Source organism: Dicentrarchus labrax, unplaced genomic scaffold (genome assembly GCF_905237075.1).
Source record: "Dicentrarchus labrax unplaced genomic scaffold, dlabrax2021, whole genome shotgun sequence".
NCBI lineage: Eukaryota > Metazoa > Chordata > Actinopteri > Moronidae > Dicentrarchus > Dicentrarchus labrax.
The window spans coordinates 18,702,399-18,720,394 of NW_026136709.1; the positions used below are offsets into that span (position 1 = coordinate 18,702,399).

At 37.1% G+C, this 17,996-nt stretch overlaps 1 protein-coding gene across 1 annotated transcript; it reads left to right on the forward strand.

The window, feature by feature from the left end:
• The first annotated feature begins 12,064 nt into the window (after positions 1-12,064).
• Positions 12,065-17,374, forward strand: rdh12l (retinol dehydrogenase 12, like). The gene is made up of 7 exons (XM_051411057.1): positions 12,065-12,240; positions 12,563-12,681; positions 13,945-14,100; positions 14,191-14,295; positions 15,336-15,545; positions 15,694-15,886; positions 16,581-17,374. Exons 1-7 carry the CDS (start codon positions 12,227-12,229, stop codon positions 16,681-16,683), a joined length of 900 nt encoding a protein of 299 aa, XP_051267017.1. The 5' UTR covers positions 12,065-12,226; the 3' UTR covers positions 16,684-17,374.
• The last annotated feature ends 622 nt before the right edge of the window (positions 17,375-17,996 follow it).

The window sequence follows — 17,996 nt, forward strand, 5'->3', positions numbered from 1 at the left end:
CAGTTAGTGTATTTTTGGACTCCGTCTGTCTGAGAAATAGACAGAAGAGGTCAGAGTCACTGCACTGTTATTATTTCCCCTTCAAATGTTTTTTCATGCCACTCATCCATCACAAGCCCTGCCTTCAGCCCAAATGTGCTCTGTATCTTGTGTGTTTTGGGGCCTGCCTGGCTGTTTGTGTATGCATGTGTGACTGCAAAATGACCTTTTCCACCAGAGGCACAGGATGTACTTGTTTCTCTATAATAACAGAATTATTGTAAGCAAATATTTTCTTAAAGTGAGTAAGCAAACTACAGTGTACATACATAACAGGAACATATTTCAAATGTCATGAAAGAATCTTTACATCAAATGAGTAAACGAGTAATACAAGCTGCTCTCATGTCAAAATGTTTTGTAACCTGCAATGTAGCATCCCTGTCATGATGTACTGAATATATCTACTACATTATGTTATGCAGTTACTGATAAGCAATAGCAGTAAATTACTAATGCTAATCTAAATTTAGCAGCAGGTTTGGGGAACCATGTAAGCTTAAGCTAATTAACTGATACCCTCAATTAGAGCTGCTGGCTTATGACACCCATCTCTCACAACCACTCCAGTTTGTAAGGTATTTCAAATTTGTAGTCTCTAATCTAAATAAACTTGAGGTTATCATCCTTAAAGCTACATGTAAATTATAGTTTTAGTGTCTTTAAGCTGATTGTTTTGGTGTTCTGGCCTGCAGCTTTATTGTTTTGGTTCACTGTCACTGCTTTCATCGGCTTCATTTACGAATAAAGGAACAATAAAGACATTATTCTTTTGAATGAACCATTGGAAGTCACTTTAATTAGAAAGAAAGTGAGAGCCAAATCCAAAGCTTCTGGCTGCCAGGCCATTTTGTATATCTTCAGTCAGTTGGGAATGAACTGAACCAGATTCTCTTTCAGTCTGCAATAAGGTACAATTAAATCTTCTGGAAAACTGTGCAGCCTAAAATTAAATTCACAACTTCACTCCTCACAACAGCTTGAATATCTCGAGGTTAGTTTAATATCAACCATAACTGATACTGCTGAAGCTATTTGCCCTTTTTTTCCCTACAAGCAATCAGATTGTCTGCTTATATGACACCAATTGGATTAGTAGTTTGTTAACATGTTCTCTGCCTGTCAACATGAGTTGACTTTTATGAGCCTAAAGGTAAGAAAAGTGACACAAGAGACTTATTTATATCCCGGCTGTGTCCATTGTTCCCACACCAGGCACTCTCTGACATGACATTTTACAGTATATGTCATAATTCATTGGCAGCAAGTGGAACAGTTGTGATTGGAATTAACTATTATTTAGTTTTCATATCTCCCTGAAATGAACAATAATCAATAAAGCTTCAGTTATGGGTTTCTTTGAGTGAACCTTAGCTGGCAGCCTCAATAATCAGGGTATAGATCAAGATATAGAGCCAGACGGGAAATAACAGCTGCAATCCAAACCAGAATATATAACTAAACAAATGATCTTTAATCCTTTGGTTTGGATGATTTTGCATGGCCTGGAAGTACTGAGGCTATTTGGTATGCTAATGAATAAAACCAAGATTCATCCTTGATCTGTACCTGGAGTCTGTCTGTCTATATCTGTATATGAATGTTTTTCAGTTCAGCATTGTAAGGCTTGTCCTTTTTTGGTTTGTTTGCTGATGATACTATCCTGTATCTATAGCACTGCATATGCACAATAAATACTTCATATAACTGCCTGGAAAATCTGGGAAAGTGATGATACTTAAAGTTGTAATCCTCATTTCATCTTCATTATGTCCTGCATGCACACAGTTCATGTGGAGGAAACATGTTTTATGGTAAACGACGCTTGTGAAGTTATAGATGTTTTACTACCTAGTCAAAGTTAGCAACTAGATGATAAACTTAGAGGATTTAGCAGATGAGAAGCCAGATAGTTCCTTCAGCACCAAAAACAGAGCTAAAAGGGGAGTGAGTACTGGTTTTGCATTTTCTAGCTGGTCAGAAACACGACTCCAAATGAATGATAAGGACACTCTTTGTCTACAGGATGTGCACATGTTCGCCATATCAACTTACTTAGGACTAAGGAAATAACATGTCTGTTATATATTTACAGTTTTTTCCTTGTTGATTTGTGTACACCTGTGGCAACTTCTGTGTGCTTTAATAATACATTTGTTTCGTCTCTCTATTCCACCTTTGAAGACCTTGACTTTGCTGAATATCTAGCCCTCCTCTCATATACACAACACCTCCAAAGTAAAAAACAGTGAGACACCAATCCTATGGGCAACAAGTGGGACTGGTGATCAACTGCAACAAAACCAGTCATGCCCATCGGCATCACTACACCAAAGGCAATGAGAATAAATTATCTAATGCTAGAAAACATCCATAACTAACAAGTATCATTAACCATGAAGGGGTTACCAGCCAAGACATTCACAACAGGATAAATAAAGCACATGCAACAGTCACAAGACTAAAACAAATCTGGAAATCTAACCAATTCAACTCCAAACCCAAAGCTGAGTGTTGTCAACAGAATGCTGGAAAACAACAAAACCAGACACCCATAAATTAGCTACCTTCCATACATAATGCCTATCAAAAATGATCTTCCCAGAATCACTCAGCAAGACAAAATACATAAAACATCACTGTGGGCCTGGAATGCTTAGAATGGAAACATCAGTTCCCAAAGTTGCAATACATTGGACCCAAGAGGGTAAACGAAAGAGAGGAAGGCTCAAAATAAAATTGTACAGGATAATTGAGAGAGAGCTACACCACCACTAACAAAGCTGGGGAACCATGGTTGCTGCCCAATGTAGAATGTGAATGACTGAATGTTGTGTTTACAGCTCGGTCCTGGTTGATTCAGGGACACTTCACAGTGTGCTACATACATTTCCTCCACATGAACTGTGTGCACAAACTTTGTCAGCATCAGCAACACAAACCAAAAAAGGATAGGCTTTACAATGCTGAGTTGAAAAACATTTATATACAGATGTAGATAGACAGAGTCCAGGTACAGATCAAGGATGAATCTTGGTTTTATTCATTAGCATACCAAATGTAGCCTCAGTACTTCCATTGTATGCAAAATTATCCAAACCAAAGGATTAAAGATCATTTGTTTAATTAGCTATACTGCTCAGTATTAAAATGTCTTTTCATTAGCCGTGAATAGAGGAAGACAGTGATGTATTTGACCAAGAATCTTTACAGGGCCATTCATAAGAAGGCTTGTAGCTCAAAGAAACCCATAACTGAAGCTTTATTAATTATTGTTAATTTCAGAGAGATATGAAAACTAAATAATAGTTAATTCCAATCACAACTGTTCTACTTGCTGCTAATGAATAATGACATATACTGTAAAATATAATGTCAGAGAGTGCCTGCTGTGGAGACAATGGACACATCCGGGATATAAATGAGTCTCTTGCGTCAATTTTCTTACCTTTAGACTTATAAAAGTCAACTCATGTTGACAGGCAGAGAACATGTTAACAAACTGATTCAATGATGTCATATAATCAGACAATGGCTAATATCTGAGCAGCATCAGCTATGGTTGATATTAAAATAATCTTGAGATATTCAAGCTGTTCTGAGGAGGGAGTGAAGCTGTGAATTTAATTTTAGGCTGCACAGTTTTCCAAAAGGTTTAATTGTACCTTATTGCAAACTGAAAGAAGAAAAAAAGAACCTGGGTCATTTCCAACTGACTGAAGATCTACAAAAGAGTAGAACTAAGCATCAGTTTGTCTAAAGGATGGATCCTTGACAGTCTCTGAAAACCCCCGAATATTTATTTTATACCACATGGTTTTGAAGATATTTCCAGAATCATCTCAGACTCCTCTGACCATCTGGATAAAATAATATTCCATTTGCTGCATTAAGCGACTTATGCAATTGCTGATTTTAGTGAGAGGGACATATATTGTGTAAATAAATACTCTACAAACTACACAGAAAGCACTGTTCAACAAAATATTTGTAATTTTTGGTGTTTTTGGTTTTGACAGCCCTGACATGAACAACAGGGAAATCCTTATATCATTCTTCATTCATTCATTTGTGTGTTTCTTGTTTTTTACACACTTATAAATATTCCAGGTCATTGGAGTCAGCGGGGAAATCCTAGCAAGGTCGTCAGTGGATCACAGGGATCGGATGTTACAGTGTGATAGTTTTACAGTGGCTGCTGTGTGACACCAGTTGCTCCACTTCTGGAGGGTGAGTGATGTGTTACTGTTAATCACATATCACTCAGTCCTGGAAAAAGTTCATACTCAGTGGAGCCACACTTGATATGTTTGCACAAGAGGGAGCTGACACTAGATCCAGCTCAGAGTTGAAGACAAGGTTACACTTTAACAGCAGTTCTTTACCAATAAAAGCGAAGACTATTGATAACATTGTTATCTATATTGGTCTATACTGGTTGATATATTGTGTTTGCAAGTGTAAAATAATTTATTAGACCGATGGTAGACTAAATGATATAATGAGTATGCTGCTCCCATCTAAAGTATTTGGCAAAGGTGACATCCAGGATGACAAGCTAAATAAATGTGTCACAAGGCGAGGACATGTATAGATAGCACAGGCTCAGGTAAAGTGCATACTTGTGAAAGGGTAGAAGAAAAATGTTTTTTCCCACTGCAGAAAGATCATAACACAATTAATGATTGAAGAAGTCAGGTACAAAAGGCAAGATTTTACTGCCATTTTGCACAAAATGACTACAAGGGCATTGCAAACCTCCCAAAAATACCAGAAATGTTTCTGTAATTTTTGCACCAAGATTATTTTGCTCATCTTGATTTAAAGCAGTAAGTTTGCAGTGATCTAGAAACTGGTTCATAATGGGGGCAATATGTTAGAGGTATATAACGACTCATACTATTGATGAAAGCTCAGATCCTGTGGTGATATGAAAGGTTCCCAACTCTGAGATGTTTTTGGTGTTTTGATACCCTGTGTGCCAACCTCTTGGCATTTCAAATGCCCCCAATGCCCAGTGACAGTTCAAAGATTGAGGACAATGACATGAGCGAACAAGGCTGTTTTGGAGCCAAAATAAGGGAAAATGGGGAAAAGTGTTATAGAATTGTACAAATGTGAAATTATTATTTATGTACTGGGCATCAGAGACTTGTAAACCTTATGGCAATTCCTCAGTCACCAGTAGAGGTCAGAAGAAGTCACAGTTGCTTTATTCCCCTTTAACTGAACTGAATTTCAAGCAAGCTTCTTGATAAAATATATTCTATGCAAGGGCAGTTTATTCTGTCCACTACATCACTAAAATGCCCCTCAATCATCACGATAATAATGGCATACTTGTGCACTGAAATAAGATATTATATGTTGTAATAAAAGCAGCCATTAAAATTGCCCTTCTCCTAAGACATAGCTCTGAACTACAGTATTGACTCCTTGAGACAGCTCTATAAATAGCAGTGAACGCCTGTTCCCTGGGGCTCTTAGCAGGGCCCTAATGACTGTCTGCTCACCCTCAAAGGGCATCATAACCTACATTCACCACAGTGCCATCTTGCGACAATCTTGAATTATGTCTTTGATGGACAGAGCAGAACACATTAACAGCTTTAGGTTGGCGTTGAAACACACCCTCGACATTGACGCTGTTCTTTGTTGCCCAGTGTTCCGAGGCAGATGCTGTGATGATGCATGCTGCCACCAAGATGAAACAGTGAAGATCAAAAGCTGAATATTAAATGAAGGATGTGAAAGGTGGGTTATCTGCAGAAAGCTGATTAATGCATCTGGTGCATCTCTTCTGGTGTATTTCAGAAAGGCAAGACGAGATTGTGGGAAGAATTAAAGGCCTTGTAAACCTTAGTTTCTCAGTCAGAGTCTTACATGAGCACAAAGGTTCAAACTGTCTTTTTGATTGTTGATTCACATGAGATTTTCTGTGTTTTTTATTTATTCTGTACTCTACTTGCTGATTGGAAGTAGGTGGAACTGAGTGATGCCACGTATTTCTGTGCACCAATTCGGATTTAGAAACATTTTAATTAAAATCTGATGACAGTTGTTGGGTTGTTTGCTCATGTTGCCATCGCTGCCAATCAAATCTGATAATACCAAACCCACACAGTCCAGTTTTTTACTTTTAATAAAGAATATGTCACAATGTTTCTCCAAACTTTGATAGTGGTGCATTAATTCATGAATATTGGATCTTACAGAGAATTACTTTATACTAACATTTTCAGATGTTTTCAATTATTATTATTATTTCTATTATTTTAATTTAAACTACCCTTAAACTGCTCTTTCATTGCCTGGCTAGCCTCTGTTTAAGCTGTTTAGCTTTAGGCTAGGGTTACCTATTTTAGTTTACCCTGCAAGTGTTTGTGTGGATGCCTCATTGGTTGATTGTTTTCTATAGTCTAGACATGTTGGTCTGAAAATACATTTGTTCTTTATTTTACTTATTTAAAGTATTGCTGGAGTTTTCTAATTTTAGTTTTGTAAATGTTATTTAAGTGAGCACCACAAAGGAAGTTCAATTCATCTCCATTAAAACAAGGATTAAAGCAAAACTATCTGCTAGTCTTGATACTCGCCATCGTTAAATTAGAAAATGTTGTTGTTCTTTAACTTGAATTGACCCTTTAAGCATAAGAACCAAGTTTAGAATAAAGTAAGCAGATACATCTCAAGTTCAAGACAAATTAAATCAACTGTAATATCCCGTTGGTATAAGACTCATCATTACCGAAGGGGAGGTTTAGCTTTCTACATACAGGGTCAAAGACAACATGTACATTATTAAAAAGCAGGTTTGAGCCCATAAGGGAGGCATTGTGTAACAAACCTTGTTCTTTCTAAATGATGATGATAAATTAGGGAGGAAACACTTTCCATTCCTCAAATAACAACTCTGGACTGCATCAAACAGGACAACCTTTACATGACCTACCAGTTTGTGCAATGGTTGCGTTGATTTCTCCAGAGAAAAACGAAAACTGCTGAGAAAAAGCCTTTAGCCCAATTATGAATGGCAGTGATGTGGCAGTGCTAAATGCTGCAGTGTGTTTCAGTCAACAGTGCAGTGGTGAGATGAAGGAGTATGTCATCTAGTGTAAAACAAGTCCGCTGTTTGAAGAAACCCTGTAATTATGAAAGTATAGATTGGTATCTCGGGGAAATGGTGCAGCAGCTAAAAAAGCCATTACAGGTCAGAGATTTGGATCGGTAATGGGACAGTCTGAGCAAATGAATGGCACCGTTTATGTGTTATGTAACCACTCAAAGAGGTGAGGGAGGCTAAGAGGGGGAGAAACTAAATACAGAAGCATGGTGTGGGGGCTGCCGGAGGAGCCAGACTAAACAGAGTGTTGGATGAACCGGTAAAGGTTTGTCTGTACAGTATAAAGGTGACGGCAGGGGATGAGAACACTTGGAGATATTTATCATCCCACAGATAATTTGAGGTTTTGTAGATGAGAGCTCAGTGTGTAAGCCAGACTGGTGGCCGCCTGCGTGTGTGTGTCAGGGGAGGTGGTGAGGGATGTGACCTTAGAAAGATATTGTCATAATGTAAACAGTGGGGTTTGCGTACTCTGCCAGCGTAGCTACTGGCCTGTTTTAAAGGGCAAGACGTTTTCTTTTTTTTTTTTTAATCATTTTGTTTTTCTCTTAACCACTATGTTTGAATGATGTGGATCTTTCAGCCCAGTCGTTCAGAAAATCTCCTCCTTAATACTCTTTCATGAGAGGGCCTTTCTCAAGCTGTTGAATTATCTCTATATTTAAAAGTTGTTTTGCTTATTGTCCACCTAGGTGTTTATTTGCTGTGTTTGACACTAGAAGGCAGTTTTCATATTCATATTCTTCTGTTGAAGGGGGAAAGTCTCTGTGCTCACCTTAAATTTAATTCAATTTGAGACCTGTACATTCAAGCATGATTTTGTTACGTCACAGTAGTCTGCAAAGTCGGTCGTGGCCTAATATTCAACTTACATTAGTGTGATGTGGAAATGTGAAGTGAACATACACTGAGAATTTCATTTTAAAAATATTTAGCAAGGATTTAATTGTACAACTGAAACAGTGGCTGCAAATTAAATCTTATATGTTAATTAAATTTAAACAAATCCTAAAATATCTGAAACATAGACTGTGTATCATTATATAATAAATGTAATATAGGTTGGGTTGAACTGTGTGCATGGATGACTATTTCTTTCTTTTTTTGGTTTGTTTTCCTGTATATATAGTATTTTTATTTGTCAGCCAATTGTTTTAATATGAGGTGGTGCCTTTCTGTGTGAACAATGCAAAACTAATTTAAAAGTTGGTCACAAAAAGGCAAAAGTTGAATAAACTCTTCGTATTATTCAAAGTGTTTGTATGTCATAAACATGTCTGGAAGGGATCTTTAGGTTTTTATCTTTTACCTGTGCTAACCTATGTTTTACTACTCTGTAACTTAAATATAAAATAAATGAAGCTTGTTATTATTTTCATTTATATATGATTATATCTATTGTTATTATTCTGACATTTGTTGTGATGAAAAACCAAAGTTGATGTGTAATATTAATAATGGACATCTACAAAATGCCATTTGTAGGTTAACCACATTTTACAGAGAGAGAGGTATATTAGGCCATAACTGCACAGTGGTAGTTTTATTGATTGATTCTGTTACACATTTCCTGTATGTGTCTTGTATGTGTCTTGTCATTACTTTTGAGCCAACTCAACCTGCAGACACATCAACATGTTCTCCTTCAGCTCTCGCTTGTTTATTTGTTTTCTCCCCTCTGTATAAAAATAAAAACCTGCATCCTCCTGCTCGACATCTGCCAAAGTAAAGTTAATAGTCCCATTATAGCTGATGGATTGTTCTCATAGTTTATTCAGTGCATCCTCTTGCCTCTCCATTGTCTTTGGCCTCTGGGAATCTGCTAATGCGGCGCCAGTAATGGCTTAGGTAAACTGTTGTGTCTGATGTTTTTTTTGCCACTAATGACAAAACAGTAGCCCATCAACAATGCAAACATAAGAGGGGAAGCTGACAAATAAGCACATTGTTATTGTGTCACATATTAAATTGTTCGGTTACCTGTTGAACCACAGAGCAGCCGTTAAATGAGATGATCTACTGTGAGGCGATCAAAATAAGTTATGTTGTACAGTATTTGAGAAATTAATCAACAGCCATTTACAACCACTTCCTGTCCCTTTGCCACTTGCTGGGTAAATAAACATGGAAAGGGAAGTTAAAGATGGGAGGTTGGGAGGACAATCAGGATAAGTGCACACGAGCTTGATTTAGACTCCTGGGTGTTTTCCAAACAGCGTGGATCAAATTATGTCCTACACACACCTCTGTCTTTGTTCTGTATATGTGCACACAGACACACACACACACACACACACACACACACACACACACACACACACACACACTCCCTTGCTGACTGATCTTGCAGAGAAAAGGGAAGGAAATGTTTGCTTATGCACAATCAGCTGATGACTGGCACAGTGTTTCCTGTTCTAATGACCTTATATCCTCAGTGCAATCCCACTGTACGCTGTGATTATGTCTCTAACGTATTAATGTATTGAACCATTCGTGGTGCTTTGCTGAGCTTTGGAGAGGCATGATGGGTGATTTTTTTCTGTTTCCTGGAAGTTATTTGCCGGCTGAGCAGTAAGATATCTCAGCCAAGGACAACAGCTACCCAAATACCAACCTGTTAATCTGTCTATAGACATAACACAGTAACACAGTGCTGGTGCCAAAGTGTAACAGCTGATTCGTGGTGGTAGATGGTCATTGAATGCCACCTGCTGGAGAGAGCTTGAAATACTGAGGAACACTCCTGTCTAGTCTTTTGTTAGTGTTTATTTGTTTGTCTGTTTTTTATTGCTTTATATATTTTGTAGATAGGACATAATGTTCTTTATTGTAATCATATTTTACTGTAAATCAAAAACAATACACTGGGTGTTTTAAAAGATGCTATCAGAATCAGAATCAGAAATACTTTAATAATCCCAGGGGGAAATTACTTTTGTTACAAACTCCAGATATACATACAACATATAATATATTAAGAATATATATAAATAGGGGAGACCGGGGCTTGTTGTCACATGGGTAAGTTGTCACATTGGAATTATCTTCTCCACCAGGGGGCGCAACTAAAAAGGGTAATACTAGTTTTCTTCCTTTACATGGTCAGGTGTCATGTCCTGTCTGAGAAGAGGATAGCACATTGTGAGCTGAGATGAGCACCAAGTAACCATTTTTCACAACCCAAAGTAAAAAATATCAACTTTAAATATTTCAAAATAAGCTTCATTCAGATAAAAAATCCTAACAGTGATACATGTGGACTTGTTAGAGGAGAGATTAAGGCATCCTGTCATACCTCAGTCATTGTTCTGTTTTAAGATAACTTTAAACTAGAGCTAGTGTTAGCAAACATGGTAGTTTGGGGCAACATGTCATTCTGGGGTTAGTTGGCACACGCATATTTTGATGAAAATGCACTGCATATATTGACTTGCAATTTTTTAACACTATTATTATAGTGCATTATTATATTATGTACTATAATAATAATATTATGCAATATTACAATAATATAATATAATACAATATTATGCAAAGGATGGGTCCATGAAGAATGCACCTCTAGCAAATCAATCTACGTATGCCAGAACTGCGATGCGGATGATGAGTCTGACTAGTGAGGAAATTTGTTTGTCAGGTTTTGTTTGAGTTTTTATGAATGGATCTTCCAGTTGTTGTTGGAACTATGTCCACATTTCAGGACTGGTTTAAGTTTGATAATGAACCAATGCTTTCTTTTTCTGTAATTGAATTCAATCTGGAATTTTGAGTTTAAGAAAGGTAAAACAGGCATTTGAGTCTGAGAGTCATAGCCTACGTACCAGCAGTATCTAAGGACTTTAATTCAGTGCATGTTGCATGTTGCATAATATTTTATGTTAACGTTTGTTCAATGGCTTTTTCAAGCTCAATGATAAACATTTTCTGTGCCTGACTTCAATGTTCACTTTCAAGTAAAAAAGAACAACAAAAATAATTTTGTCCTTGTTTTATTAGTTGCAAAATCCAGTGTGCCATCTTACCCCATATAGTGAGACAACTTACCCGATGGTGGGGCAACATGTCACATGTTCACACTTTCTATTTTATTGCTTATAACTCTGCACTGACACAAGATATGAAAATGACATGAATACAAAATATATACCTGAGACTTTGGTCTTTCATCTTTTTTTTTATATGATGTATTGATTCCAAGAAATATATAAGAGTGTAAAACATGTGACAACAAGCCCTGGTCTCCCCTATATATATATATATATATATATATATATATATATATATATATATATATATATATATATATAAAAGGTAAAATGTACAGTTTAAAATGTGCAAAAACGATTGTCCGTGTTTGAGGTTAGATTACAGAGAGGGGGTGTCTGACTCTCTGAGGGAGGCGTTATAGAGTTTGATGACCACAGGCAGGAATGATTTCCTGTGGCGCTCTGTGGTGCATCTGGATGAGAGGAGTCTTCTGCTGAAGGTGCTCCTCTGCTGGGCCAATGTGTCGTAGAGAGGGTGAGAGACATTGTTCAAGATAGACTGAAGCCTGGACAGCATCCTCCCCCACGACAAGTGGGATGTTTTCCTCCTGAAGTTAACAATCATCTCTGCTAGTGTTTAGCTGAAGCTGGTTGAGCTCACACCAGCTGACAAAGTCCCTGATGACAATAGTAGTAGTATTATTGTTAGTATTAGTATTATTATATTATATGACTAAATATTGTAGTTTCTGTAGTTACTGTAAACCCTGACCAGCAGGGAGGACTCCCCACCTATCCGGTGCAACCTGTATTATTAATGAAACACGTACAACACAAAGGGCGGGCCCACACATGACGTTTAACCAATCAGTGTTGCCTGAGAGCGATGGAGTCGCACCCGATTGGCTGAAATCGCGGGCTATCAAACATTACTACTCAGTGACGCTTCCGCATCGCCAGTTTTCAACCCACCGATGTTTTGTGGAGCTTGGCGCTGTTGATTGTGAGGTTTAAAGAGTTGTTTATAGGTTTAAAGGTCCAATTACAGCCAACCACTAGTCTGCTGTCGTAAAGCGAGATGCAGGCTATAAGGTGAGGACTGAATTCATTAAAATACTGTCCTAATAACTGTCTTAATAACTTCTGTTTGTACTTTCAGTTATGCTCAAGTCTCATTTTTCAGAAGCCTTATTCTAGATAACTTCATTAACAAGTGAAATGCCACATAATACTTCATAAAAGTGTGTTTTCTTCGCTTTAGTTGAGACAAACTGAGGCAAACCAGTTTTGTTTTTTTGTTTGTTTTGTTTGTTTGTTTGTTTTTCTGCATGTGTTTGCTCTGTCACTGTTCGTGTTACACAAACATTGTGGGTTGAGTCAGAGGAGTAACTGTGGTGATTTCTCAACATCCCAGAAATTTCTTCGGGCGGACTTCCTGGTCCTCTGCTGAGAGGCTGGATGACAAAACTGTGGTCATCACTGGTGCGAACACTGGCATTGGCAAAGAGACAGCCATCGACCTGGCGAAGAGAGGTTGGTCTGACTCATCCTCACACCCCCCCCAAAAAAACCCACTGCATTTCTTGTTTTCTTTTTTTATTAAATCACTTCTTTTATTTTTCTGCTTTGTCATGGTGACATTTTTCCAGCTCCAAATAAATTGGGCTGGGCACAGGAAGTAGGTTGTGTGTATAAAAGATAAAGCTCTATAGAACAAAAGATGACGCTTTACAAATGGTATGAAGTGGTGCACACTTCCCCTCTCCAAAATGGCTGTAATTTCTTTATTAAATATGTTATCTTAAATATTCCATTCAATACAAGAACTGGGACTAAATAAAATGCAGTCTAAAATTGACAAAAGTATTATTTAAATGATGAAATATCCAATTAAAGAATAGGCAAGGCACATTTATTTATATAGCACATTTCATACCTTAAGTTCTTTACAGAGTTCATGAGCAAACTGGAGAATCAGGAGATCTGATAAGCATGTTGGAACTAAATCATGAACAATTTAAGAATAAATTAGTATTAGTATGATTTTAAACAATCTGTGCAAACGGTGGGTACTTGACAGCTTTTGATGTTACACATTTCGCTCTGTACTCAGACAGTGTTGGAGTTCGATGCTCGGCTCTAATTACAAGTTACAACATGCAAATCCTGTCGCTTCTTTCATATTTTCTATTTAATTATCTGTGAAGCCTAATATGTGTTATATTTGGGCATGCAGGGGTAACAAGTAACTACGTATTAGCCTATTTTAGTTTCAGTTTATATCATTTATATAGAACTTCAAGCAAGCAAACAGGTTTTGCCCCAAAGTGCCATATAAAGACAGACATATATGTATAAACACACACGTGTATATCCATAAGGGTGCATAACAGATGTCGACTGTAGTGATGTATTTAAGAGAGTAAATTCTGCAGCTGCTTAATAAGAATATACATTTTATTGTGATTTAATTTAAATGTAACTATTAATTTTTCATGCAGCTGCTTCCCATGTTACATCGACGTGACATCACAAATTGGAGTTTTAAACTCTTAATTTTTTGCTAAATCTTGTTAAAAACCTAGCAAATTGGTTAATATTAATTGTCATTATCTTTTGTCCAAGTCTCTAAATTCCCCTTAATGAAATTCAAAACACATCATGTGCACATTTGGTCGTGAGGGGGTGCTCTTCACCCACATTGCGTGCATGTTTTGGTATGTGTCTGTGAGTGTATACAGAAAAACCAGCATGTTTACACAGACATTGCTTATGCGGTTTATTTTTCTGTTTTAGGCGCAAAGGTCATCATGGCGTGCCGGGACATGGAGAGAGCCCAGGCCGCTGTGAAAGAAGTCATTGAAAGCTCGGGCAACGAAAACGTTGTCTGCATGAAACTTGACTTATCAGATAGCAAGTCCATTAGAGAATTCGCTGAAGCCATCAACAAAGGTATGCTCAAACAGTATGTTCCTTTGGAAAACTGTACACATGAAAGGATTTTAAACACACTATTTTACTTCTTTATTATTTTTTCTGCAGGAGAGCCCAAACTCAACATCCTCATCAACAATGCTGGTGTAATGGTTTGTCCTTATGGGAAAACAGCAGATGGCTTTGAGATGCAGATCGGTGTCAATCACATGGGTAAATAAAACTATGTAGTCTCTTACCTGATTAGTGATGGACACTTAATACATCACCTAGAGTGTGACTGAAGTGGTGCCTTGTTTTTACAGATTTCTTAATATTTGACAACTTAGTTATTAGTAATATGATATCCTGTTGGTCAAAAATATATTTTAAAATCTGGTTTAAATGAACTTGGCTCTTTATGTAAGCAGAACAAACTATAACTATTTGGAACTATTTAGATTTTCTGCACTGTAGCTCCAATATTTGCTTGCACTGTACACACACTTGTACCAGTCACGTCTCCAACTGGGAGGTATCAGGGCATTCAAAACTATTCCCACACCTACATGCAATGTCCACTTGGAGGCAGACGTACACGTTTTCATCTCCTGCAGCTGCCAACTTGTGTTCTCATTAGATCTAATATTGTATCTTGAATGTAACAGTACTCTGCTTTTGCCGTGACTTACTTTGGAAATGGTAAAACCACAGATTTTTGGACTAACTTTATTAAATTATAACAAGTAATACATGCATAGACTTGGGACAAAGATCACTTTAATTTGTAAATAGCCCTCTATTATGCTTTACTGTTTAACAGTGATATCCATTTGATGTTAAATATTGATTGGTGTATTAGAGCTCGCTGTATTATTGTCTGATAAGGCAAATATGAGAGATAAAGAGAACCATTTATCATCCTGCCATCAGAACATTTGTCCCTGCCAAGGTTACAAGGTTACAGAGTTTTAATACTTTTAACTTCCTTGTCTGTAAATATGGTCAGTTAAAATCCATGCAGACATCTGGACACCCAGGTTAATATAGGTAAGAAAAGGTTGAAATTATGAAATGGAAATCTAATGAGATCCAATATGATGCTTTCTTTATTTTATAGCTGTCCAGTTCATTTTTTAGTCCAAGAAATCCAGTGAAATCCACTGGGGAGCACTAATTTACATTATTAATAATATATTGTAATATTATCATCTTTCTGTTTCTGTTCTGTTTATCTGAATTTGAACATAAAAAGTAATTTACTTGTTCTCCAGGTCACTTCCTTTTGACACATTTGTTGATTGACCTGATTAAGAGGTCAGCACCAGCCAGGATTATCACTGTGTCTTCCATGGCTCATTCCTGGGGCTCCATCAACCTGGAGGACATCAACAGTGAGAAGAGTTACGACAAAAAGGCAGCCTACTCTCAGAGCAAACTAGCCAACATCCTCTTCACCCGCTCATTGGCTAAGAAGCTCGAAGGTGTGCATTATACTTTATCATAATTAGTCATTTTAAGACATTTTAAGAGAACACACAATTGTCAAGTAAGGTGGAAAAGTATGTTTTTTTTATTATTTCATACCATTTTATTAATGCTGTACAGTAATCGTATTGACTTCTATTTCAGGCACAGGTGTGACAACATATTCTCTTCACCCCGGAGTCGTCCAGACAGATTTATGGCGTCATCTGAATGGCCCTCAACAGGCTGTCATGAAGATGGTCAGTCCTTTCACCAAAAGCTCTGCCCAGGGAGCTCAGACGTCCATTTACTGCGCAGTGGAACCTTCACTGGAGAAAGAGAGCGGTGGATACTACAGGTACACTAAACACAAAGACAGTGTAATGCAACCAATCATACATTTACAATAAATAACATCTGATTCCATTGGGGAGGTGAAGAAGATAATTGGGAGTAACAAGATAATGGCTGAAAACATTCAGCTGTGTTTGACATTGATTTCTTTGAATAATGTTTAGAATCCTGAAATAAAACATATTTTGTGTTAATCCTGTTCCCAACCTCAGGTTTGGAACCAATGGCCTAATATACAACATAGCAACCAAACTGGTTGAAGAGGGATACTTGTAAAAGATTTATTAACTCAGTCTAACACTACAGACCATCTTGCGAGAACATCTTGACATACCCATTAATACTCAGCTGTTATTACTACTAGTATTACTTAAGTACAGTACTCATGGGTCAGACCACACCCATCTTCAAACTCATTTTGATCTCAACTACACACATCTTGCATGGTTGTGATGCTATTGTATTGACAAAATGTGTCCAAAGACATATTAAGACTTGGCAAAGTATTCAAAACTGCTACTGTAGCTGGAACTACCACCACCACTACTCACAAGGTGAAAACAACACTAGCCACACACTCTCGGGGCTAGTAATGTCTAGTTAGAGTTGTCTGTCTGTGCATTGAAGTAACATCCAAAGACCAGACTCGATGTATGAAAGCAATCCATTTTAAGTTACTCCTCTAACGTGTCTTGCAGCGACTGTGCTCCTGCAGAATGCTCAGCGGCTGGTAAAGACGACAACGTGGCGCAGAAGTTGTGGGAGCTGAGCTGTCAGCTGCTGTCGTTAACGTGGGAATGAGGAAATCCTTCAGTTCACATTCTGTTTCTGTACTAACTGGTGCAATATATCTCATGTCACTAATACAGCCTGCCAAGAAATAATGTCCAAAACATTATCTTAGGAATGTGTTTTCTTTTGTTCTTGTATGCATTTGTGTTTCAATCTATCATACAGTATTTGTACAACATGCCGCTGTTTCTAATTAAGAAAGTACTAAACAAATAATTGTATAATTGTTTACGATTTATAAAAATGATTACAATCTTTAATACTTTAATAATTATAAAATAAAATGTCCGACTGTGGGGTTGTCCACATATTGCATGTTTCAAAAGTTTTTCTGTATTTTCTAACATTAAACAGAAGCGTTACACTCCATCCTTTTTTTTTTTTGGCCCTAATTGCACAATCTTGATATCTCAATTACTTGGATACAAAGATTTTCTCTTGGTAAAAAAAAATATCCAACTACATACTTATTTACACTGGAAAGAGTGAACAGTCAGCACCACAACATGACAAAGCAATATTAAAATTTCTGGAATTTTCACTGTGATATACTGCTGCATCTCTTCTACACTATTTTGGTTCAATATCTGCTGTCATTAGCTGAGTTTCTTATCTTAACTGTGAAAATGTGTCACTCAAAAACAAAGAGAATTGTACGATAGGGTATATGTTGGAGAATAAAGGTCTTATTAATGTAAAATGTAATGATTGATTGATTATTGTTGCATGGATTCTTTCTGTACCTTAAAATTAATGTTGAAGCAACTACTCCAGTTATTTTGAAAACATGACGGTTTTTGGCACGGGCCCATCAAAAGACATTCTTCCTGCATTTAATTCAGTATAAAATACTGCAGCGTCTCTCAACTAAAATGTGATGTAACTTTTGATATTATGGGTTGCGACATAAAAGCCTCAGGAGCCCGTTTGGTACCATCTGAGAATCAATGTAAAGGTGCTGTTGTAGCCTAAAGTTGCTTTCTGATCCTGATGATTTATTGTATTACTAGCAACACTTTTGCCCTCATCTTAACTCTGTCACCTTTCTGATATACAGTAATAAAATCAAGTGCAGTTAATAACTTAATGCCACCGTATGATCTCTGTGACCGCAGCGCAGTAAAAAACAAAGATAAGCAGGTGTTTTTTGATTCTGCTTTATGAAGCCTTTTATAAATCTCCATTTATCAAGCAAAGGATCAAACGGAAAACTTAATAACATCATGGAATATGAGGCCGTTTCAGTTGGTTTTAGTGAAATCATTAATTTGACTTAAATAGCTAAGAAAAACTCAAACGCTACAGTAGAAAAAGAACTTCTC